Consider the following 26,236-nt stretch of genomic DNA (forward strand, 5'->3'; position numbering starts at 1 on the left):
CAAAAAATAAACATGTGATCCTCTTTCTTGTGCCGTGTCTAAAATGTTGTCAGCACAAGACACCATATAAATTGACCACTGGGGTGTTTGCGCAGGTAAAACATATAAGATCTGAGCTGTCTGGTGGATTTTCCATAGTTTCCAGTATTTTTGAACGAGCATGTTCTGTAACGCCATAGGGCGTTAGCTTCTTTTCTAACTCATCCTGCTAATTAAAATCATTCCTGTTTGGTTCCTGGTGGTGTTCTTTGTTGGATTTTTGTTTGAGTAAAATCATGTTTTTCAGTAAGTGTACTGCTGTCTTCAAACACACACACACACATACACACACTCAAAATGACAGATATGCCTACATGACAGACAGTGCAGCCTGAGAGCTGCTCTGGTCGTGGTGACGACAGCAGTCGGCATCGACTGACCCCGTCTTCTTCACGCCGGTCAGACTCGTCTCCTCGGCAGAGCCGCAGCACTCGGAGTCAGCGCTGTCTTCCCCGGTCAGAGACGAGGGGCGGCTGCTGTGACCGGACGACAGGTTGGTCAGCTCGGTCTCGTCGTGGGAATAGCGGCCCGAGTCGCCCGTGGCGTGGCTGCCCTCGCTGTTTGAGGACCCCTCGGCGTCGGCGGGTGGCCCGAACAGAGCCTGCATGCCGGTGGGCTGGCTGGGACTGGCAGACATCTCGTCCTCGTACGTCAACACCGTGGTGCCCGCCTGGTAGGAGACGGCTCCATGTCTGACGTTCTGCAATGCAGAGAAAACGATTGTCCGCTTAATTTGTTTTGCTGAAGAAACATTTGTAGCTGAACTCATCTCATTAGCTAAAGTAAAGAAAAAAGGTATTATTTAATCTCACCTGTGCTGTTTTACCATCTTTCTTCCTGTTACGGTTGAAGAAACGCCATTTGTTTTTCTTCTCAGTGTTGGGCTGAACAGGGCCGAGAGAATTGATCAAAAGACTTGTTCCACCCTATAAGAAAAACAGTTCTTTATTGAAGAGGTTTATCGTAAGAACTAAAAAAAAGAACTACTATTTCATCATCAGTTTAAGTTCAATGTCTGCACAATGCTTGGCAATATACAAATTTCCTTAATGGCTACGACTGATGGATATTTTCCTGTACTTTTTTTCTTCGGTGTCATCATGGTACACATACCTTGGCATCGAGATAATGGCCTTGGTTTATCATGGGCACGGTCACATCAGCACTCTCTGCCTGTCTCTCAGAGCCTGATTGCCCCCCGGCCTCAGCAGATGCCCCGACCCTCTCTCGGAACGTTTTAGCCGCTGACAGTTTTCTGGAGGGAAAGAGTTGTGACACCATGTGAGCCACGATGGTCGAGGGACCTGGAATCTTGGAGGGCAGTAAGCGCTGCTGTACCCATACAGAATCAGTACCTGTTTTTGCCTCTGCAGATAATAATGAAAGCACAGATGATGATGCAGATGAGAGCGATGGAGACTCCCACGCTGATACCGGTCATGGACTTCTGGTCCAGATGGTAGAAACCCTCAGAGAAGGCTGCGGCAGATTGGTGGAAAGACACCGTCAGATCATCATGGGATGTTTTGATCAGGAACTTGACCTTAACGTGACCTTCCTCCCTCTGACCTGTTGAGTGCGTGGAGCCTCTGGAGAGCTGGACATCATTGGTGGAGAGATCTGCTCGGACCATCAGCTCCACCGTGTGAGAGAACGGCCCGTCACCCATGTCGTTAGATGCGGAAACTTTCACTAAGTAGATCTGTCCTGGCTTCAGGTTTTCCAGCAGTGTCATGGTGATGCTCCCTGTTGAGACAGGACTCTGCTGTGACTAAAGCAGCTGAACAGTAGGCAATTCAGATTCAGTTCTCTGGCGTCTTTCAGAAAATGAGCAAATTGATAATCTGCTTTTCACTAATCTGGAGATTTGACTGTCCTTAGAATGATGAAGAATATAATAAACGGCCTTTAAATAAAACAAAATTATTGTTTAATCAAAGTGAGTGCTCATTTCAATCAACAGACTCAGGTTATTTTGACGTGTTTCCACATGTCACAGATCATATAAGCACATTATGTATAGAGCAAAAAAACCCAAAGTGAATTCTACCTTTTTCCATTATTTATGTTAAAGGATGCAGATGAATAAAATAAAATGCATTTGTCTGCTTTACTACTTTTTGCATTTTTTTGTATAATCATACTTTCAAAAAGCTGAAGTATGGTAGCCATATGACACTGCAAGCAAAAATCATAAACTACATGCATTTTCCAAAATACTGAACATATGAGGTACTAGATGACAGGGAGGCGCTGGAGCTCTGTGGATTAACAAGAACCACCTCGTCTATTTATCACCAGGGTCTCACAGGGGACTAGAAGAGAAGTGAGTACTACGCATGAAGGAACAGCTTCACTTTTGACTCCACTGCCAGCACCAGAGGGATTATGTCTTTTTCAAATGCTCATATGATCTGGAAAAAAAACCCTTTGCTGGTTCACGGACCAGAAACAGCCCATGGTTATGTACACATGACATCTGAGTCTGTGAAAATATTCAATAACCATGTAAATGAAGCGCTTTGTTGGACAAACTTGTCTCTTATCAATGAGACAAAAGCAGTGCGCTCGACCCCGGACAATTCTCTGGTCACAGTAGGCAGATACGTGGATTAGAGGATGAAATGAGTTACTGCTTTTCAATAAACAGTTTGACTGTGACTTGACGATAGCTTTGTTTTTCATCTGTCTCAATCTTCTGCATGCCTGAAAAGACTTTTCATCGAATTCATTTCATCTGTTCTCTCTGTTCCGCACCTTCTCTCTGCAGCACTTGCCATTCACCGGCTATCCAGGCCTTTTTAGCAGCATACAGGATGGTATAATGTGTCACAGCTACATTGGGTTCATCTGGGAGTTTCCACGAAACGAGCGCTGTGTCCTCTTCAATCAGGGTCACTTTGACGTTGGAAGGTGGTCGAGAGGGAGCTGGGAGGAGAGAGACAGAGAGAAAAAAACAAACAAACAGAGAAAACCAATAGAAATCAATACATTTGTTAAAAACATAAGAAATAACATGGAGATTGCTAAAATGTTGTCCAGCTCACCTTCAGGGAAAGTGCTCTGATAGACCACAGGGCTCCATGGGCTGGACAGCTGGTCAATATGAAGCCTAATGGCAAACTCATACTTGGTGTTCGGCTCCAGATCTCGCACCAGCAGGTTCTGCTCATGTCTTTGGAGAAAATAAACATTACAGACAATGGTCATGGATACACATTTACCATGATTTGAAGGTGGTACAGATCAAAAGAGCCGTAACTTCATTGCATGCATTTTTGATGTGATCGCTCAAGTTGTCTCCGTTCAAATTCGGTGAACTGGCCCTGTATAAATGACCAGCAGGTGGCGATGTGGAGTTCTGCTGCCCGTGAAGGCAGTGAAACTACAGAGAAAATACCAGGGAGCTGCAAACTTTCCTCAGTATGTGGGAGGAAGATTTTGAATGTGAAGAGTTGTAAAGAAACAGTGAGGAAGAGGTGATTTGGTGGAGGTGATCATGAGGATCATGATGTGGGTATCAGTGTTTTTCTCATGGATCTCATTTCAGCCTGAAAAAAATTAAGCATTTGTCTCCTGTGTTGCACTATTTACAGGTGGTCAGTCTTGTGTGAAACGTGTGGTTAAACTATTACTACTCACGTCTGCAGGTAGAGCACCAGGGAGGCGTTCTGGAGGCCCACCGGGTTGCAGCGGACGGTGTAGTTAATGGCGTGGCTGGAGGTGAAGGCCGGTCGGCCCCACTGCAGAAACACTGTGGTTGAACTGTTGGTCTTGGCGTTCACGTTGTGCGGAGGAGGCGGCGGCGGCACGAGGCGATCTCGAACAGCTGAGTGAATGATGACTGAATTAGCTCGCTGGAAGCACTGAGAACAGGTTATCTCCCCGGAGCGCGGCGGGACTCACAGACACATCCAGGCGTGCTGATGGTCTGGTCTGCCTGGTAGCCGTCTCCCACAGCGTTGTAGGCCAGAAGCTTAACGTGGTACTTCTTTCTTGGATCTTCAGGAGAAAACAAAGAGAAAAGTGAGTTAACACCTACCGGGGCTGATTTTTACTAATACTCAGCTTTCAGTAAATCTGGGGGCATCAGCACTGTGTCACATCACACTGCCATCCCTGCAGCCATTAGGGGAGGGGTACGGCTAACCCTAAACCATTGAGGAACAGAGGTGCTATCTGAAAGGAAGCTGGACCGTGTGGGTGTGGGGTCAGTGGGGTTTTCTTTGGGCTGGTGGTGTGGTGGGAACAGATGCGTGTTGGTGCGAGTCCTTTGGTCAGTTTCCACAGGACAAGGGGCAGCAGGACAGATCCATCACCCTGTCACCCCGATTCTTTTGATGCAAATAAGAAACCCCCTATTTTGCCCTGCCCCGGTCAGGCCTGCTGGTCAGTGATCAGTGGCCGCTTCGACTCACGACCTGAATCTAGGGATGACCTCCCCTGGGAAGGGAGGCGCTGATGGTCAACAGAAGTTGCAGGGTTCAGTGACCCCAAAGACCCTCTGCAAAACAATAGCCATCTGACCAAATGTCCCTTTTACTCTCTAAAAGAAATAATAATCAAGTTTCAATTTAAATGTTGCATTCATTACAGATATTTCTGTATAAAAGATGCAAATGAGATGCACACATTTTCCAACAGTTTCTTTCCAACAACTTGACACAATGTATTGAGGAACAAAATAGTTTTTTGCTGAAAACATTTAATGTGTTAGTGTGTTACATTTAATTTGAGCCATAAAGGACTGGTTGAATGAACGTGCTTTTGTCCGTTTTTGTTATTGAGATACGATTATTTGTGCGAATTGGTTAGTTTTAAGGAACGCATTCACAAATGTGTAGACTGAATATGAAATACAACATCCGATAGAAGACAAAATCATTCTTGATCCAGCTACTGCTATCTCAGTCCTCTGTGTCCTGCTGGACAAACACACTTCTCTTTTGTGCTTTCAGGTTTTCAGTGGCTTGAGAGAACAAGGAGACCACAGGAGGTGAAATTGTGTTGATGGAGCTGAGCAGAGTTGAGGAGGGGTGGAGCGTTTTGCACCTCCGTGCAGCCCTGAGGAGTTTCTCTGGAGCCGCATCAGGGCCGGCAGGTCAGGCCGAGATAAAACTCTGAAAAGAATCTCAGGTCACGGGTGTGGAATACGAAATGAACTTTTTTTCCCCCACTCGGGGATTTGTCATCTGAAAAGTTCTGAGCTGAGACATTTAGGATAAAAGATGACCCGGCTATGAGCACGGTGATGCCTTATTATGAGTTGTTGGACTTTGTAAGGCGGAGATAAATGTTTACTGTGTCAAGATGGAGCAGGAGGCTCATTTATATGAAAAGAAGCAGAGTCTGTCTCTCTGCTACTTTGAGAAGCGACATTTAGGCACAATGTCCACCTTGTTCTGCTGAGTTTTTGTGCAGTTTGTTAAACCCCAGTGTCCACCTCAGGAGCAGGCATGCAGTATGCACCTCTACCCAGGCCCTTATACAATGGGCCTGCCGTAATTATGTGAGAGAGGAGCTCCGAGAGGGGTTGGGGGGATGTGACATCTGGGCCACGACCTTTGACATGGAATCTGGGCAAGCTAAATCCTGCAAAAGGAGGGGAGGGGGAGGGTAGAGCGGAGGAAGTGAGCGGAGGAACGGGGGAAACACCACGAGTCAAATGAAATGGTCTTTTAATAAGGGGTGTCACAGTGTCCCGATAAGAGGAAACGCAGCAAACAGGTTTGTTCCCCGGTGCAACCATCAGACACGCTCGACAACAACAGGATGACGCGTCGACAAAGAGCAACAAAGTCAGATAAAAGCAGAGTTGTTACATAACAATCCAGAAAAATCTCCACAATACTCCAATGTGAGAACTAGGTAACACAAATTGGAAAAAAAAAACTATGCAGTGACTCATGAGGCCTTCTACTTCTGATATTTTTGGCTTCAGCTTAAACTTTTTTATAGTTTCTGGTTGATAAATATTTAGGTATAACAGTGACTTGTTTCATAAGAGGACACGGCAAAGACCAAAAATTCCAATCCGTCCAAATTGTTGACAGTTCTTATACACCAAAGTTTAAAAAAAAAAAAAAAAATACAAATGGATGCAATACGACTTGCTGTGACTTCATTTTGTGTTTTGAACCTCGTTCTTGTGAAGGCTTTTCTCCGTCCCTGCCACTGGGATGACCTTGCAGCCATAAATTATTGTCTGTATTAAAGGGCAGATTTGAGCCATTTGTGGTCACCTCATTTTCTCTCTTATTTTTTTTCCTTCTTCCAGCTAAAAAGCATTTCCATTGGCTCCTGAAGTTTTGTTCTTTTGAGAAAGGCCCCCCAGGCCGTGGCGGGCCCGGCCTGAACAGGGGCTGTAAATGTCAACTCCTGCATGAAGCTTCACACCAGCATCTATCATCCCTCCAGCCGCCCCTCTCTTCCTTCTCTTCAGACCCTCCTACCACAAATCAACACACGGACACACACTGACAGACAAACAGATTAAACACAAAATACCCCTTTAAAGGTGACGGCCGTTTGGGCCTTGTTCTCACGCCACGCGCATTCTGAATCACGCTTGATAGAAAAAGTGGATGAAGAGCGACACGGCCTACGACTGCAAGAGCAATCTGCAGTTTTCACAGATAAATCTACAGCGCATGCAGTGCTGTCTGGTGCCAACAGCTATGAGAGGCATTTAAGCTTCGGCTATGACTACATGTTCTTTTCATGGGCAGAGGAAGGAATACACTCACGAGGAAAGGTCACATCACTGTGCCATTTTTACCCAACCGGAGCCACGGACGCATTCCCGTCTCTCACGGTGGGCCTTCAATCATCCGGATCGTTATAAGTGATAATTTAACAGCCGTCCTGTTAAGAGCATGTTGTGCTGCCGCTCTGCCCAGGGAGCTGAATCAGCAGGACCCAGTTTTGCCAGAGCTGACAGTTCAGGGATCAATGTTATTGGCAAAAAGAGGATGGCTGTGGTGTACGACACCAAGTGGATTATAGGAAATGCCATTTACAGTACAAGGAGATTTAATTTGTAGTGATCAAAGGCTGAGAAAAATCAACATTCAGCATTTCATAGTCTGTGGTCTGGAAGCTACTTAAAGCAGCCAAGGGATGTCAGCATCAATAAATTCTAAGTAGAGAACAGAGTGATTCTTAGTTCAATCACTCAAACGGTACAATGCATAAATGCAGCACGTGGAGTTACTTCTGGTTGATCCTCTTCGTTCACTGGTGCCATCATCATGACCTACGCTCATTTTATACTCACAGTAAAGAACTATTGCCTTTCAAATAAAAGAAGCTAAATATTTCCCTTTTAAAATGAAATTAAAATTGATTGGAAAAACCTCACCCAACACAGTCCATTACGTCGATGCTTTGCTTCATTAGCATTACTCGGCTTAGTGTGACCAGCAGTTTATGGAGGCTCATGTGAGGACATAATGCAAATTGCTTTATAACTGATGTTACAGTGTGAGCATGCTGAGTTTACAACTCTTTGCCATTTGTGCTTTTGTGAGAGCAGGTTTCTTCATCAAACAGATTTACATGTAGAGTACCTCTTCATTTGGATACGTTTCAAATTTGACTTAGATTCTAAAAGTTTCCTTTAAAACATAAATTCCTACATAACTTTTGCATAAAGTTAATAAATTTAGTTGACTGTAGGCATATAATTTTAAGTTTTGGCATTGCCAGTCAATATTTTCTCTTCAGGAAGTGTCACAACACAGGGTGTTCAAAAACTTTTATACCTCTTACTTCATTCAAGCGCTACACATAATTTATGGGAAAGAAATCTCAGAGCTACGAGATCGCAAGCCCACAAGATGTGTTCATTGTTTGGCCTGCAGCTCAGTTGGTCAGAGCCCGCATTTCCTTGACGTCTTGGCTAATAAACTATCTTTGTGGCTCTCGAAGCTAAACACAATGAGTGTCTTTGATGTCAATGCTCCTCCAGCAACACTGCTCAGAGCAGTCATAAAACACATGATAAATCAGGCTCCACAAAACAGCTTTCCTCTCTTTAAAAGCAGCCCTGCAGCCCCCCACCCCTAACCAAGAGGAACAAAAAGATCATCCTTTTTGGTTCCTATTGACCTCAATCTTTTATCTTATTTATATCTTTTATTCCAAATAAAATAAGGCTACACACTTTAACCACGATTACAATCGCAATAAAGAAAGAAAAAAAAACCCCAATGGAGTAAAACTCATGATGAAATAGACAAAGGGAAACTTTTGAAAACATTTTCTTGGCCAACATTACTCCAGATACAACTTTATAATCAAATGTGTAAGTTTAGGAGGTTTGTGGTATAACTGAGGTTCATCCCTAACAATGTGAACGGTTTCAGTAACAGCAGGGCGAGCTGACTTCACTGCAGCTGCACTGCAGCATTAACAGTTATTCATTGAAGTAAATATCTAACCAACTCAATGCCTGCAGCAGTTCGAGTTAACACCTACAGTAATTTATAGAGCCACCTCGTCTTTCTCCCTTTCTTTCTTTCTCCTTCATCTCATTCAAGCATGGCTTCCTGATTTACAAGTCAGCTGCTGACCACCTGGTTGACCCCCACCGGCCACAGATGGTCAGTTGTCCTGCTGCACTGGCCGGAGCCCCCTTCACCCTCTCGCAGAACACAAAAAAAGGCCAAAATGAATCTGACCTAAAGGCCAGAGAAGCAGTGATACAGCTCAAACGCCAGCCAGCAGCCGCAGGAAAGTCACACAGAACTGTTGCTCAGAGGCTTTGAGAGGTCACGGAAGAGGGATGTGGTGGCGCTCTGTTTCACCCCTATTGGACTTCTGCAAGACATGTGATAATTATTCACTCAAGTTGTGAATGGATGCTAATTTTTAACCAAGTCTTTCCTACACAAACTGTTTCTTTTAAGACTTTGTGGATGTGGATGACTTCAGTGAATACCAGTGGTTTGACTTGAACAATGTTTGAAAATGTCTTTGTTCTTTGTGTGAACATGTAATGTTCTTATGCAGTGTTTTTCTAGCTTAACAAGTCAAGAATACTGGAGCTGCTTATAGATCAATCCTATTCATGAAAACTATCAATCCAAGCAAATTTACTATCACCAAACTACAGAAACCTGAGTCAGAATACAATCTTTTGTATCAGTGTGTTATTGTTCACATTAAAACATGAGTAAAGTTATTAAGAATAATTGTGGGAAATTAGTTTGAACTAGCTCATTTACGCAACTGAACTTCACTAAATGTCGATTCAGCGGTGCGAACATAAAGCACAGAAAATACAGCAGTGTGACTCAAATACCAGGTGGTATTGCGACACAAGGTCTCCACAGACAGAACTCACCGAGTCCCCCGATGGTGTGAGCATTGTCAGCGGCACGCAGCTGCAGCGGGTTGCTCTCAGGCTGGCTCTCCTCATGGTAGAAGAGTCTGAAGCCTTGCACGCCAGCCGAATTTTTCGGTGACAAGATCCATCGCGCTGAAATGGTGGTGCAGTTCGAAGGCTCCAAGTACAGTTCAGGGGCCAGAGGAACTGCAGGGAAAATGACAATGAAAAATATTTTCATATTGAAACCGGTATTGCTAAATGGCTTACAATAACACTGAAATCACCGTTGACAGGTTTGTCAATTTCTTAATATTCATTGTCTGTATATATCAAACTAAGAAAGACCTCACTGGTCTTAATGTAAAACTTGTCATTCAAGTTTTTCTCAAAATGGGGATTTGTTCTTAGAGAACTGAGAGCTGTCCACTCTCTGGTTTCCAGTGTTTACATGAAAGACGTGGGAGCTTCCTGAGCAGGTTTACTTTGAAAAGTGAAACTACCTCACCAGCTGTTTCACACTCAGTGCAGATCAGAGACGAAGCACACCGGTAGTCTCGGGAGCCTTTTCACACATTTTCATTTTAGGCATGAGGGGAACGAAGTTTGTCAATTAAAGGTCCTCGTGTGAGTTTATGATTCGGATTGAGGGCAATAGAGACTGTCGGAGAAAAAAAATGAAAGCTCCCCTCCTCCACGCTGAGAGCTTCAGATGTAGCTCCACACAGCCATATACTCTTTCCCACCCGGAGGCCTGAGTCGCTCCCTTTATGACCCATGACTGAAGCCCTTCCAATGTTACTGACAGTGCAGGGCAAAGGTCACGGAGTAACAAACGCAATGCCTTAACAAGATTATTTGAGCAAGCGCTTCTCTATTGCTCGCTCTGTCACATGGTGCCAACTGAACCCAAGAGGCCAGTCATATTTCATCTTTTCAGGTCAACCATCTAAAGAGCAAGCACTCTTCAAACTTTGCACATTTTTTGTAGTTCATCTTCATGCTCTTTCATGTTATCATTTTATTTTATTGAGAGTATTATTCCATAAAATGCTTCACCTCGTGCACTGGATGCTTTTGGTGTGCGGTGAGATGTCCAGGCGGACTGCTCCCCCCAGCCAACGGCGGTCGCAGCAGCAATACGCAAAAGATAGATGGTGTCAGGCTGAAGGTTTTCCAGGAGATGCTGGGTCTTTCCTCCGGGCAGTTCTATCTGTGAGGCGGCGCTATCCGAGGTGGTGCGATAAGACAAGCGGTAGCCGGAGATCTGGCCGCGGCTCAGCTTGTCGGGAAGCGGCTGCCAGGACACCTGGATGTCTGTGGGGCTGCGGCTGGTGAGGCTGAGCTCTGGGGCACGGAGGGGAACTGTGGGCCGACAAGAGAGGAGCGTTAACTGTGATCGAAGTACCTCAGCATGCACTAATCTCTAATGACAGACAGATTCCCAAACTAAAATCAGCTTTACAGCTTAAATCATTTGGACAGATGTTTGTTCATATCAGATCAGAAAAGTATTTCAGGACTGAGCAGAAAAAATGTTGTTCACTCAAAATAGCAAAATTAAAGAAAAATGGCTGACTGCAAAACTGTAAAAGTCAAATCAAACCAAATAGAGACTACTACTGATGTTCAGGGCCACCAGAATTTACTGACAGTAATCTTGGATTTTGCCAAATAATTGGCATTTACAATAATCAAACAGGGCTAATGTTATGCTAAACATTCACTTTTCAAAGAGTTTTCTTCCTTTTTCTTTTCTTATAACTGTGTTATAAAGCGGGAACTGGAGTAAGTGCCAGCTGACATTACGCAGAAGGCAGGATGCATCATGGACAGGTCACCAGTCCACCACAGGACGCACAATTACACACATGCACCTTCCTGCACACTGGCTAAATAGAGCAGCTAATTACGCTAATAGTCTGTCTATGGATTGTGGGAAGATGCATCAATAGAAAACCTGCACAGGCACGTGGTAAACATGCAAGCTCCACACAGACCGGTCAAAGCCGGGTGCTTTTGTTGGGGGAAAAAAACTTTGCTAAATACTGCAACACTGTGGCGCCCATAATTTTTAAAAATTATTAAATTACTTTCATTTTTATTGGCTGGAATAGCCATAAGAGGAATTCCTCTCTGGTAACTATATCAATAAGAAGTTTAAGAATTATTCTTCCATCATCTTTTGAGGAGTTGTACCAGATTTTGGGCCAGTCATGCAATATGAAAATAATTTGCACATAGATGTTTCACATAACCTACTTGAACGCAAACAGACACAAATCACAGTCTCACATCTTGATCTTGTGTGCATTGCTGTGAAAAATCTAATTACAAAACTCTTTGGAACTGTTCTATTCAATATTTCATCTGTTTCTCATGAAGTATTCATTCTGAACATGTTTCAACGTTTATTTTGACAAATCCTATTTTTGCAGGGTGCAGGCCTCACCATCCTCGAGCGTGTGCTGGAACACGTTGTCTGACATGCGACTGGCTCCCATGGGCATGTAGGCCACCACGTAGAAGGTGTAGTTGTGAGCTGGCTCCAGATCATCGATAATATAGCGAGTTGTATCGTTTCCAATAACGACTTGATATTCCTCATTGTTCAATCCTGGGGAAATGAAAACAAGACGAATTAAGACAGAATAAGATCTCCTTGGAGGAGGGTCATGTAACATATAAAAGCTGAAGGCAGGTTATTGAAAACTCCTCCATTTTCTGGTTCACAAAAAATGAAAAAACAAAAAGGTGTCATGAATTTGTAGTTGCCATGAAAACAATCTCAAAATACTTTTTTAACCACTTTTATTAACAGTGCATTGTAAAATGTAGAGATTTATTGCTATTTAAGGCCAAATAGCTTGTTGCCATAGCTTTTTCCAAGTACCCCTTTAATTTGAGTTTAGTGAAGCTTTCCACAAGATATATGTGTACCGAATTAATTATCCAGCCTGATTTCTGACCTTGTAAACAAGGTACTTCAGAGGAAACAAAAAAACCTTTCTCCAAACTCTGAATGCCTCATTCAGCCTCTCTGAAGACTTTAACAAAGCTTGTCTTCGTGTCCAATTCACACTTCACAGAATGCACACTTTTGGACACTCCATCACACTGACTAATTAGTTCCTCCTTTCAGACGAGCCTCGATTTGGTGCCAAGCCACCCTGTCAGCAACCTCAGGTGCAGAGCGTACCGTGTGGTACTCTGTCAGCGTCAATAAGAAACTCTTCTGTCCGACTGGGAACGAGGAGACTGTGTCACAAAGTCTGTATCGAGTGCAGAAAATCCTTGACAGACGCAAGTTACCCACGAACAAAACTGAGAGCTTCTTGAGTTCGTTCCTTTCCTTTTTTGACCTCCAATGAAGTCCAGCAGGTGTTTCCCTTTTTGCTCGTTAAATGTCGAACGTTTCGCCCCCCCTCAGTGGAAGTCAGCGGCATTATAATTAAGCGCAGTGCTTGAATGTGCAGGCTGCGCATTTCCCTGAAATGATGAATTGTGACTCTTGTTGTCAACAGCAAGAGTTCCCAGGGAAAGCTGAAAGGCATTGAGGCTTTTCAGCCGCAACACTACGACTCTTGTGCTTTTTGTGGACAGCATTGTCTTCCTCTCTTCATTTCAGCCAATAAAAGACGGGACTGTACTCATGACACTTCCACTTGGTGTGAAAAAAAAAAAAAAAAACATTTTGAAGGGTTCCTGTCCAGCTTCCTTCACTTCTCAAATACAATAAACACAAATAGTATAAATGCATTAACAGCCTCTTTAAGTGACCCCTGCTCAAATGGGGAAAAAAATTATAAAGAAATTTCGTTTCTCACATGTACGTAGTGTTTGTTTGCACATCACTCACCCTCAGCCTTCATGTAGTGCACGGAGTAAGCAATAACTTTATCGGAGTTGTACAGAGGCCTCTCCCAGGCCAGTAGAATGGCGGAGCTGGACACCGTGTCCGCTCGGATGTTCCTGGGCGCGCTCGGTCGGTCCTCAGACATGACCACAATCAGCCTCGCCATGGAGAGCACGGATCCCTGCTCATTCTCTGCCTGGCACTGATAGATGGCGTCATCCTCAGGGATGATCTGGTTGATGACCAGTTTGCTAGAAAACACAAACACACACACGCAGATACAGATTATAGACCCAGACAGCTTCTTCCTGAAGCTCGGCTTCCCTTCTATAATTACCTTAACAAGCACTGACAGTTGAATAAGGAGCAGGAGCAAATTATAGGTAAACCAACTAAAATCCCATTTACACAGCTGTAAATTATTCAGTTTCCTTTCTACTGTAGGAAGTGTATTGATTTATTTATTCAAATAGTTTTAAATTGGCCAACAGCCAACATTAAGCAAGCGTCTCGTGGTTAAAGGATATGACTTTACAACGTCTGTGAATACGAATGCATTAATGTGTAATGAAGGTCCCGTTAAGACATTTATGGGATCAAGTGAATTTGTCTGGAAGAAATGTACCTGCTGTACATCTTGATCCGACCATTGGAGTGAACTTTCTCTCCGTTCTTGAGCCAAGTGATGTGAGGCGTTGGAAACCCTTCGGCGTGGCACACGAAGCGGGCCGTGCCAGCACGAGGGCGGGTCAGGCTCTCCGGCCACTCCATCAAGGAGGGAGGGGCTTTAGAGGAAGGAGAGTGGCACTTGAATAACTGAAAAAAACAAACAAACTCAAGACATCCAGATCTAAACTGCTGTATGGAGTCCTTACCGAGCACAGTGACGTTGGCTGAAGTAACGGTGTAGTTTCGCGTGCCGGGAGTCGTGGCTCTGCACATATACACTCCTCCATGCTGGGGCTTGATGTCTGTGATGATGAGGTTGCCATTTCCTAACACTTTGGTGTTGTAGACGTCAATAGACTTGCTGTCGGCTCGACTCCAGGAGATGATGGGTCGAGGGTTGCCTGTGGCCATGCACTCCAGGATGGCGCTCTGGTGCAGCGGCACTGAGATGTTCTGTGGCCCGACGATGATTTGGGGTCTTTGGGGAAGTCGGGGGCTGGGAGCTGCAGAGACACAGGAAAACAGCCTTAGTGAACGACCGTAATGACCAGCACACTGCTTTAAAGACACACAAATAATTAAGTCACTCCACTCACCATTCGCCTTCACATCGATCTGATTTAACACTACGTTATTAAACTTGCACAGCTATCATTTGATATACAACTTGTCTACGAGAGAGCTTGTTGACCCACCTGGGGTAACAGTGAGGGTGGCTTCTGTGCTCCGGCGGCGACTGGCAATGTTGGTTGCGATGCAGCGGTAACTTCCGGCATCTGATCGCTGCACACCGTAAATCTGAAGAACACCGCTGGGCAGGACTGTGATTCTGGAAGTCCAAAGCACACAACAGTACAATACAACATGTATCACTCATAACACATTGCTTTCACATACTAAACATTTGATTATAATCAAGTAACATACTTTAAAAAGATATGTAAACGATACCATGGAGTGGAATCAACAGGAGGCCTACCTTTCAGTAGTGAGGGGTAATGTTAACCGATTGAACTCCCAAGTGATGATGGGAGGAGGATGTGCGCTGATTTTACATGAAAATCTGGCAACTGAGCCTTCAGTCACCACAATGGACATCGGCTGGAGTGCAAAAGAGGAGATACCTGCAGCAAAAACAGAGTGAGATGTGAATATAATATGAATTTAGCACTTTTCATTGTGTCTTGCAGTAGAAATACAAAGAAGAAAGTGTCAAAGCCATTTGAGGTTCACCAAACAAAAAAAGATATTCTAATAGTAATAAATGGAGTAATAAGTGGTTTGTTGCCACACATACAAATGCATTTAGCCTCATATGATCCAGCCATCTAGTTTCAATAGCACTTGGTTGTGGAGAGCTAGAGTCGATCCCATCTGATTATGGGGAAAGGCACTCTACACCCTGGACAGGGCGCCACCCCATCGCAGAGCAAACACAGACAATCACATACTCTCATATTAGCTTCAAACATATGTTTTCGCATATCTGAGGTATTGTGAAACAAGTGTATCCATGAAAATAACTGCACACATAAAAACAGCATGTAAACACCACACATAAGGTCCCACCGTAGGGATGATAAGTAAGAAAGATTTATTTATAAAGTGGTTTTCACAGATAAAATCACATAGTGCTGTACAGAACAAGATAAAAAGACATACAATACACTGCAATACAATACCCTAACCACTGCATCACCACACAGCCTCAGCCCCATATGAAGATTATATTTTGGCCAAAAGGCAAAAAGAAGAGAAGTAGGCCAGTTAGGAAGTTTCTAAAGCAGCATTATTCTGTACAACGAAGTTAGTCGTCATGTTTTTGTCCCTGACATGCAGGCCCTTTCAAATAAATTCACAGGAAACCCCCCACCAGTCGTTCTTTGTTGTAAAAGACAGTGTTAAATTTCACTCCATGACTGGTCTCAAACCTTGCTTGGACACAAAACTGAAGCACACTGGGTTCAAACAAATTATATAAAGTGTGTAAAACCTTTTACAACAGGCCACAAGGTCAGCATAAAGAATTAAATATTCAATTACAAAAGAAGACAGCGATGAGGAACTATTACATCATCGATAAGAAGTGTAACAAATGATCAATATGTTTCTTACAGCTACTCTCTAGTTTTCCATTCAAACACTGCAATGGGTTTCAGACATTCATCCATCTCAGTCATATCCAGTGGATGTCAGAAAACAGAGATACCTATTACCTAAAGCTGGAGACACGCTGAGTGCTGCAGGAAGGTGATGACTGGAGTGGAACAGCTACATCCTGGGTGGATAGAGTTTCCCTGAAACTGAGCTGTTGTCAGCCACCAGCTGAGCAGACAGCAAATAAGAGCCAACGCGGCCGACAATAGGACCTTTTATACAACACCGGGACTGCATGCATTTTAGAATGATTTCAGTTGTTTAAACCTTTTTTTGTCAGTGAGTGTCCTCTTTGACAGTAGTTTCTTTTGAGCCATAAAATGAAAGACATTAAGGTCAGCCAGCGTGGTCCCATCCCCCTCCGCTCTGAAAGCTAAACAAGCCTGAGGTCAGTCATTTGTTAAGAGAAATCAATTGAACTGCTGTTCATGATAGAAAAACAGTCAGACTCGCAGCAGGCTAACTTTTAACTATGGTAGAGACATGAAATCATCAGTGGCAAGCCAAAACCATCTAGTCAACAGAGCCTGAACTGATTTCACAACCCAGTATAATGACAACATTATCTGTGCTGACCAAAAACCCATTCTAATGTCAGTAGGTTTATTTTCACGCTGTAGAGAAAAATCCACCACTAAGTGAGGGACCAACAAACGCAGTGTGAGTGCTCTTTAACTGGAGTGACACACACCACAAAGCTGCATCTGTTGCAGTGAAACATCAAAGAAGCACAGCGGAGCAGGAAACAGGGAATCAAGCTGCAGCCACTGCTGTCACAAGTGATAAGCATTTTGAAAAAACATCCAAAATATGAATGATCTTCCACAGTTTTTATAAGCTGTACGTAATCCACACCAGCAGGTACACAAGGTAAACAATCTACTTTTAACTCAACAAATCAATAGGAAAAAAGACCATTGTTTTACTTGTAATTTTGACAAATAAAATCAAAGATTAAAAAATAAAAATAAAACATGGCAGTATAACATATCGATCTTTTTTGGTTTGACCAAAAAGCACCATCATGTTGTGGTAAACTCAGCTTTCGAGAAAAGCCTACAGGAAATCCCTGAACTGCAATAAACACACGGTGGTGTGTATGAGAAGAATGATGAACGGCTGTGTGGGAGCGGAGCTGCCAGGTGTTGTGGTGCTAAACAGCAGGAGAGCTCAGACTTTGAATTATGACTTTTACACATTTAATAAGCAACTCGTCTGCAAATCAAGCTGACATCTGCTTTGGCAAAGAGTCCCTCGTTTTGACCAAGAACAAACGAAGGATCTCATTCCAAAGACAGAAATGTCCAAATTCATTTGCGGTTCTTCTTTAATTCAGTTTGACAGGAATCGAGGAACAACTAAGTTATTATAAATGAGAAAAAGTTTACACAAAAGCCTTCTTGAAACCATTTATTCAAAATATATTTCTTTAAGTTTCAGAAAAAGCAGCTGTTCAGAAACTGTTAAGTCAAATTTGACAGAAAGTTGGATTCAGAATAAAAGCATGGATTTCATTTTCAGACGGTCCATTTGTCTACTCTTGTTGAACAAGAGGCAAACTGCTGTTAGGATCAGTTCTCCTCACCATGGGCACGTTTAATCAAATTAGTCTTGAGCTGTTACTCCCTCAGCTCCTCTCTGGGTGTTTGATGTGAAGACAGAGGCAGGGAGAGGCATTCAACCCCCCCCCCCCCCCCCCCCCCCCTCCCACACACACACACACACACACACACACACACACACACACACACACGCAAACACCCACCCGATCCTGCCCCTCCCGTGTGGGAAGCTCCTACAAAAATGCCATTAATGTGTTGAAGTGATATGACTGCAGGGCATAAAGGGATGAGCTTCACTTTTCCTCGGCCTGCCTTTTCTTTTTAAATTTACCCATGTGTTTCTGTATTGACAAACAGCGGGATGATCATTGATTATTGGTAAACTACTGAGACAAGGTGGAAAATCTATAAATGCTCGGGTTTGTCTGTCACTGACCAGGAGACTTCAAGCTGAAAATAAGAATCTGACTTTCTGCTTTGAGCTATGATGTTTGCCCAGGGACATCTCATGTGTGGGGAGACGAACAGAGCAACAAAACAAGTGCTTTGTGATTTACCCAATTACATTCATCACCCATGTTTGACCAAGAAAAATGGGCAAATAACTTTTCAACTTTCACAGTGAATAATGTGTGTCAAATGTTTTACAACAGCAAAATATATCAACATAAAACCTTCAGGGTGACATTTTGGCCTCTCGCCTAACTCAAACACGGGGTAAATACCTTGGCCTATTCCCCGAAAGCTTGAAGAAACAGTTCCGACCATCTGCCCTTCCCAGCAGTCTCACCTCTCACCTCTCACCTTTCACCTCTGACCTCCACAAATCCTGGCCAGCACCCGGCTCAGCCCGAGCGCTGTGTGACCACCCCAAACCAGAGCTGCAACAGCCCACTGTTGTCAGACAAACAGGGCAGAAATCATTTAGATCGCTTTCTGGCTGTGGGGCTTTAAAATCAGGTTTCCTAAACGACATCTTTATCTGTGGCATCATACCTGTGACTTTTCACTGTTTCTAAGAACAAGAAGAACAACAAGAAAAAAAAATTCACGCAAAGTGTGGCTCTTGCAAGATGAGAGATTGCAATATTATAAATTTTAAATTAGCTTTTAATCTTCATACTCTTATTATCATGTTACACAGAGGACAAGAGGAAAAAAAACTTATAAAAAAAGTAGACTGAGGAATGCAGCAAAAGGTGTCTTAAGTGTTCAGCGTAGCTCAAAATCTAAAAAAGGTTTCTGTTTATTTGCTTTTCTTAGTTTATTGGAACAGTTTATCCTATAGGTCCAACCTGAATCAGAGGCGTGAATCTATATTTGTAACACTGAAGCCTGCAGCAGATGGATCTTTCTGATGTCAGCAGCTCAACAAACTAAAGGTCAGAGGACAGGTCGGGCCCAAACAAAGGTTCCCTTACAAATGCCAGGAATTAGTTCAGGCCTCTGTCCTCTGGCCGCAGTGGTCAGTTTCTCAGCCAGAGCAGGACACAGCAGAGCACGAGCCTTACCGGCTATAAGTGACAGGAAGACTAGACTTCTACCACTGCTGCACAATAACAAAATATTTCTAGAAACAAATCAGAACTTCTTGCAAAAAAAAAAAAAAGTGGCACAATCCCTTGTGATGGTAATTTGCTCTAAGCTGCTTTTAAAAATTTCAACTTCATGTCATAATATTAGCGTGATAATGCGATAAAATGTTACATAACTTTCTACGTAGTAACACAAAGATGGAGATGAAGGATATTTGTTCTAAGATCCATTGTTGATAGGATCCACAACATTATATTATGGAGCACTCATCCAAGAGCAGAATGTGAGATTACAACAAGTAATGATGTAATTACCATTCAGTGAGAGAGTATTCACCGCAACCTGCTTTGAGCATTGTGGATAACGAAAGCAGTTTCTGTTCAGTTGTTAAGTTATGTGGATGACAATGATGTTTTCTCCCCTATCGACAACCATCCCTCACCCAACCCACCCTCCAGGGTCCAATCTTTAGGGGAAGCATTAAAATTGATCATCCTCTTCTGATCCTGCAGGCTGCATCCTGAATTGATGGCCATCAGGAGGCCCATGAAGCACCGGGCTTTCACTGAATCACTTGAACGACCTTCAAAACTCTCACTCTTCTTACAGCTTAGATGCTTCTAAACTGTGGTGTTCTACACGCTTCACCCCTAAACACTTATTTTACTATCAAATCCATCAGTGCTACTGAAAAGCATCACTGTTGAAATCATAGTTGAATTGCTGAATGCTTCACAGCATTCAGTGACCCCACCGAGCAGTAATAGAGGGCCTTGGGAAAAACAGTTCTGGGAAAAGCAAGAAGAAGAAAGAATGCCAAAGCTGAAAAAAAAAAAAAAACCCAAATCAATCACTAGCTGGCTGGCAGATGTGCTGCTGCTCCACACAGGCTGCAGGACAGTCAAGTGACCAGTGGCCTGGCTAAACAAAGAGCTATTCCCATGAGCAGCGTGACCTCTCAAAGTACCGGACAGGCGGTGGGGGAGCAGGGTTGGAAAGAGCATTCATCTACTCCTCCAATCCCTTATCTCCACTGCAAAGTTTTCCAATCACTCAACAGCTCCCCTGCACTCAGACAGAGGCGTCATTGTCTTTAACCTCTCTATCAGGGCAGAGGGTTTAAAAAAGTCAATCTGTAATTACCTATACTTTGTTCTTAGGAACACTGTTATCATTTTCCACCGCAAGGGAAACTCAGGACTGCTGGTCAACAAAACATAACCGAATATGCAGCAGGAAATCTAAGGAGTGATGCCAGTGAACATGAAGCAAAACCACTGATGGCTTTTAATCAAAAATAACTGATAAAACTGCCTGAGCTGCTATGACTGCAAGAAAGATTTAAGTCCTATTCTAGGTATTGCTGCCTTCCATCTATTGAGCAGTTTAAAGAAACCTTTGACCTCCGGGCCTGCCGTTCAGGGGAACCATGGTAACCTTTCGTACCCAGCGGAGGAGAAAAACAAGATTCCAGGCTTTGAGTCGACTCACTTAAGGGCGTTTCAATCATTCACGTCACCGTTCACACTCTGTAAGGTTTGCTCTCGTCATATTAGAGCCTCTAATTGTGCCAAGCCTGTGCAAATCAGATGCATTCCTGCACAACCTAGACTAATGCTGCGGTCCTGACCTGGCTGACTTCGAACACATCTCTGCAAGTTAACTGAAGCAACCCCTTCAAACACCTCATTCAGGCTGGTTCTGCTCTCAGTTTCAAAAACAGATTAAAAGATCCCTATTACCACTCGTCTCATTTCAGTGCTGTTATGTAATTAGTTTCACTGGACAGTGGGTGTATCTGACATCCTGACTGCAGTCTAATTATGCAGATGCACTGGCCACCATGAATTTCACTAACAATAAATGCAATTTGTTGGTCTTTATATCTTTGTAAAGATGAGTTTCAGTATTTTGTTGCCATCAAGTCACGGTGGCCAACCGACCCCTATTTTCAGGATGCCAGTCATAGAAATGAGAAAAATCGGTTTTATAGACTGAAATATGCAGAGGACAATCTGAAAAAAAAAGTGAATACTTCTGAAAATGCAAAAAAAAAAAAAAAACTGCACCAGAAACCAGAACAGCTTTCTTCTACTATAGTCATTTGAAAATATTAAATGAAATCAGCGTTGTTTTCATTCATTAACATAAGTGAAACCAGTTGAGTGGAAAATCCATGGTCCATTTCGGTCCAGTAGGGATAAAATAAAGAATCAAACCATTATCCTTCAGACCAGAAGGTGACTCGTTCTACCAACTGAGACACATCTATACAGCTGATGGAATAACTCCGGTGCCTTTTTTTTATTTAAATGTAGGAAGTCCAGTAATGGTCACCACCTGTTCAAACAGGTAAAAAACAGAAGACAATGTCCTCAGTTTTATGCAAAGTGTACCTGTGATTGTAAAAAAAAAAAAAAAAAAAAAAAAGACAAAAGGGACGGAGAACTCAGGAGGCAGAAACCACCATCAATCTAAACTCTGTTGACAAAAGTCACACGATGAGGTTCAGGTGTCACATTCCTTTTCATAAGGCCAAATCCCTTCTCACCTATATGCTTTATCACACGACGTTTAAGGTTGCCCTCTCATCACCACCACATCCATCACAACAACAACAACAACAACAACAACAACAACAACAACAACAACAACAACAACAACCACCAGCAGGTCCGCTGCTTCTGAAGGTCACACCTAAGAGGAGTAGTAGGGACCTCTAACCAGCATGAGAAAGTAGGTAATTAGGCCACAGAAGACAAAGCCTCCAGATATAAAATGTCTCAAGAAACAACACTATTCAGACTGGATTTACTCATAACTTCAATGTCCATGCCAACACAAATCACAACCGATGTATTCTCTCAGGTTGCACTGTACGTTGCGTGCTGGCACCCTGAGACCCAACATTAGACTCACTAATCTTTAACTTTTACAGTTTATGTAATTAGCCCTTGCTGTGATGACCAGGTCCAGCTGTTCTGTGCCCTGATTTCAGGGGCCAACAATTGCCCCCAGAGATTCCCTTTTCTTGTGTGAGCATGGGAGGCAATGTGGACAAAAACAGAGTGAAAAGCTTTTCACTCTTTCACCAGAGTAGTGAGGCAGAAAACAATTGTGTGCAAAGACTGCAATCCCAACTGACCCGGTGAGGCCTGCAATAAAGTTGAGGTCATTTAGACACTCAGGGTAAAGCCACAGTACTGGGAAACAGCAATTTGTGTGTGTGTGTGTGTGTGTGTGTGTGTGTGTGTGTGTGTGTGTGTGTGTGTGTGTGTGTGTGTGTGTGGCAACCCCCATTGCTATCCCTGTTGCCCTTCAAATGAGCATTTCTCAGGTACGTGAAAATTTTATGAGCTTCCAGATAGACCTTCCAGCAGCTCTAAGTGCCATTTTAAAACAAACTAGTAAAGCTTACTGGGAGCTTTTATCACCTCTTAACATCAAGCTATAAAGCAGGAAAACTACTCATTCAATTAATAAAACTGCAGACAGTCTTTAGGTACCAGCAATAGCGGCCATGGGACTGAGCTTGTTCACTGGATCAGAAAAGCTCATGTAGAACGATTCAACTCAAAAATCAAATAGGAAAAGTGACAGGTAGCTGCCCTCCGTGTAATGGCTTCACAGGCATGACCCAGCTTTTTTATGAAGCCAATTTTCAAGAATTAAGCAATGATAGTCAATGAGTTCTCTCCTTCTCAGAAGAAAACCACTTCAGAGTGAAACAGTTGTCTTCGGCTGGATCGTCTAGTTACACAAAAAACAAGGATCACAGAGGACACAACACTGACAGCTTTACTTGCCTTTTTAAAGTCAGTTTAAAAATTGATCGTTAGCATTTTGCATGGAAAGCACATGTTTCAGTGGAGATAGGAAGGCGTTTCTGGCAGGGATAAATGTCTAACATGCACACCACAATGGTGCCACAACAAGATGCACGCCTGTAGGTAGGAGGAGGGGGATATAAGGTCCCAAAAGAGTAACCCTGCCTGCAGCTTCCATACCTCCCCCTCCTTAAAATACGAGGCCAGCTCGCATGGCAGTGAGGGAGAAAGCATTCCAAAGGAACAATTCCTCAAGCGACCAGGGTGCAATAACATGAAAGCCCCAGCCAGTGAATAGGGGTCATCTGCTCTTTAGCGTTGGTGAGCCGGTATCCTGGACAGCTCCTAACCTTTCAAATCTCCTGCTCCTTCATTACCACACCAATGGACATTTCCCCCCTGTCCAAGCAGCATCATTTTTAACTTTGAAGACTTTGTCCTCAGTCCTGCAACCTCTGAAGCTTCTCCGATTGCAACATGGAGCAGCAACAACAACAATCAGCAGAAACACTTTTGGGGAGTTGAGCAGTCAGTCATAACACAAACTATCAGAATGTGCCTGAGCATGATTAACATGATTAACATGATACTCACTTGCGATTGTAAGACGGGCTTTTTGGCTCAGGATTGCTCCATACTTGTTCTGAGCCAGGCACTGATAGAGCCCTTCATCTGATTTGTCTCCTCTTCTGCTCTCCACCTCTGCAATATAGAGGGAGCCGTTGGAGAGCCGGTAAACCCGCTCGTTCTCCACGACTTTCACTTCATTCTTGAGCCATCTGACATCAATGGGTGCCTCTCCACGTGCCTGACAGTCCAAAATAACGGCTTCTTTCCGCATGACGGTGACATCATGGGGCTCCTTGACGAAAAATAACTCACTAAAGCATAAAACACCTGTAGGTAAAGGGAGAGGAAGATCAAAACAAGTCAGAGAAGCACAAGAGAAGAGAGGATGGGAGTCTACAGGAGATCAGGCCAGAGGAGTAAGACCAGTCAAATAATCTGATGTACAAACACATTAAAAGTCCAAAGGTAACATGATTTATAACAATTGAATAACTTTGTATGTGGTATTTTCTTTATAGCAGGTATTAACAGTTGTGAAAACGGTGTTTCAGCAACCTCTGGGTAACACTGGAGCATCTGCTCCACTCATATAAGGATACAAAGCCTTTCACCATTTGAAGTTGAAGAACTCCTGGGTCAGGCATTTAAAGCAAAAAGTAAAATAAAAAATAAAAAACACTCTATTGTTAAACCACATAATGCTTTCACTTTTCTCCAGTATAAACATAGGAACAGACATTGTAAACACCTTGTTACATGGTCACTGGCCAAATACTTCAAACATGTATAACAATCAGTGAAATTTAATTCACAGTCCCCACAATGAATTTTGATTTGAGCTGTAAAACTGAAGGTTAATTAAATCTATGACAGCTGCTGATGCGGTTGAAAGCATGCTCTGTTGCACTGGATCCCTTTAAATAGCACTGATTTACTTCATCGGGAGGAAATCATTTCTTCATGACTCTGTTATGAAGTTTTTTTGTTTTTTTTTGTTGGCGGGGGAGGGGGGTTGGGTTGTCAATGCTGATTTGAAATCTCAGTTCTGATTACTACTGTAAAATCACAGACTGACAGTAAAGAAATAATCAGAGCCACTTTCATGTTTAGATATTAAAGTTTAACTCTGCTCTGACAGTATGTTGTTATATTGCTGTTCAGGAATGGTATAAAGTAACAAAACCACATTGGTTTTGACATTAAGGAATTTTGGTCCACGAAGAGGAGACTGGTGAAAATACTACTGAAAAATGTTTATTCTTGGTCAACGAGAACATTTAAAAGTAAAAGCAGGTTAATCAGGTTTTAGAGGATTTAAAGACGATTCTTACTGTTTATATTGTTAAATCATTCAGAAATATCTGGATAAACTTTGAAGTGAATCTGTTAAACATTACATGAAGCTTAGGGATTAGGAGTCCTCAGACCTGCAGCTCACTGATGTCTACTCTCACGTGAAATACAAGCAAAAAACAAACAAACAAACAAACAAACAAACAAAGCGACTCTTACCTGAGATTGGAAGAAAAACGGCACAAACCAGCAAACGCTGATATAATTTCCTTTCGGCAGGCTCCATTGACTCTAGCTGTGGTGCATGCCAGCTCTTCTGCTGGCTGCTGCCTCCATGAGAACTGCGCTGGGACTGACCGCAGGACCGCAGCACCGCCGGCCACTGGAGCAGGGCTGCAGGTTTCCCTCCTCTGAGGTGGATCCAGGCCATCAATCACGCCTCTGGTCAGCCTGGGACAGTGTGGGACAGCGCCATCTGCCGGCGCAGTGCATAAACGCGTTTGTGGGACACCCAGAACGGACTCGTGCTCATCACAACCATTAACAAACCTGCAGATATGAACGCAGCACTACACCTGGCAACTTAGTTGTAGAGGTTTAATGACACTTCGTGGTGGACTTGCATGCGGATATGGAGGTTCATGCATCTATTTTGACCATTTGTCCATCTTTTATACTGCTGCGTCCAATCCAAGGCCACAGGACGTGACCTGGAGTAACTGGAGAAAACCTCTGACTCATGTGACATAATGAGAAGGAAAGCCAGTTTCCCAGGTCACGGTGTACAGCAAAAATACATAAACATTAAGATAAAACACATTTCAAATACGATGACATAGAATGAACTAAGTTAAAGTATAACTAGAATAAACTAAGTTAAAAAAAACTGAAATAAATACAGCTTTGCACAGAGTACAGCACCGACAACAGCTTAGTTGGATGATCAGTGCAACAATATAAGAACAGCAGCAGGTCATGGTGGTTCTGGTGGGTATTTTAGGGTCAGACGTCTCTGTAGAGCTTAGATGCTTTCATTGTCACTTTATTGCCCCAAAAATGTTTCATACCTCTTTAATAATCAATGCTTACTACATTTAGAGCACTATCGGCAAGTTATCCACGTGTCTGGTGCATCCATATTTCCATCACACGCTCCAGAGGAAACCTTTCACTTTTTCCTTATCAATACCAGTCAGTTATATTGATGACAGCAGATCGCTCAGAAATATAGACCAGCTGCACGCCAAATGGTTTCCACAGACTGAGAAAAAAAAAAAAAAATATCGGTAATGGAAATGAGTTTGTCCTTTAAAACTGGGCCTGCAATCACGAGGCCGCATTGATAGGAGCAGGACAGCTGCTGTGTCAGTGCCGATATTGATCAGATGTCCATCACTTA

The 26,236-nt window shown here is 43.2% G+C and overlaps 1 protein-coding gene across 1 annotated transcript; it reads right to left on the bottom strand.

Annotated features, from left to right (window-relative positions):
• Positions 1-349: 349 nt before the first annotated feature.
• Positions 350-25,123, bottom strand: prtga (protogenin homolog a (Gallus gallus)). The gene is made up of 19 exons (XM_030095164.1): positions 25,057-25,123; positions 23,569-23,871; positions 14,872-15,016; positions 14,588-14,721; positions 14,099-14,395; positions 13,849-14,008; positions 13,227-13,474; positions 11,820-11,984; positions 10,427-10,732; positions 9,386-9,574; positions 3,946-4,041; positions 3,682-3,868; positions 3,087-3,214; positions 2,797-2,967; positions 1,609-1,785; positions 1,395-1,518; positions 1,153-1,294; positions 852-965; positions 350-739 (listed from the first exon to the last, which is right to left on the bottom strand). Exons 1-19 carry the CDS (start codon positions 25,121-25,123, stop codon positions 350-352), a joined length of 3,543 nt encoding a protein of 1,180 aa, XP_029951024.1.
• Positions 25,124-26,236: the final 1,113 nt, after the last annotated feature.

The sequence above is a fragment of the Salarias fasciatus genome, chromosome 1 (genome assembly GCF_902148845.1).
Source record: "Salarias fasciatus chromosome 1, fSalaFa1.1, whole genome shotgun sequence".
Taxonomy (NCBI): Eukaryota; Metazoa; Chordata; class Actinopteri; order Blenniiformes; family Blenniidae; genus Salarias; species Salarias fasciatus.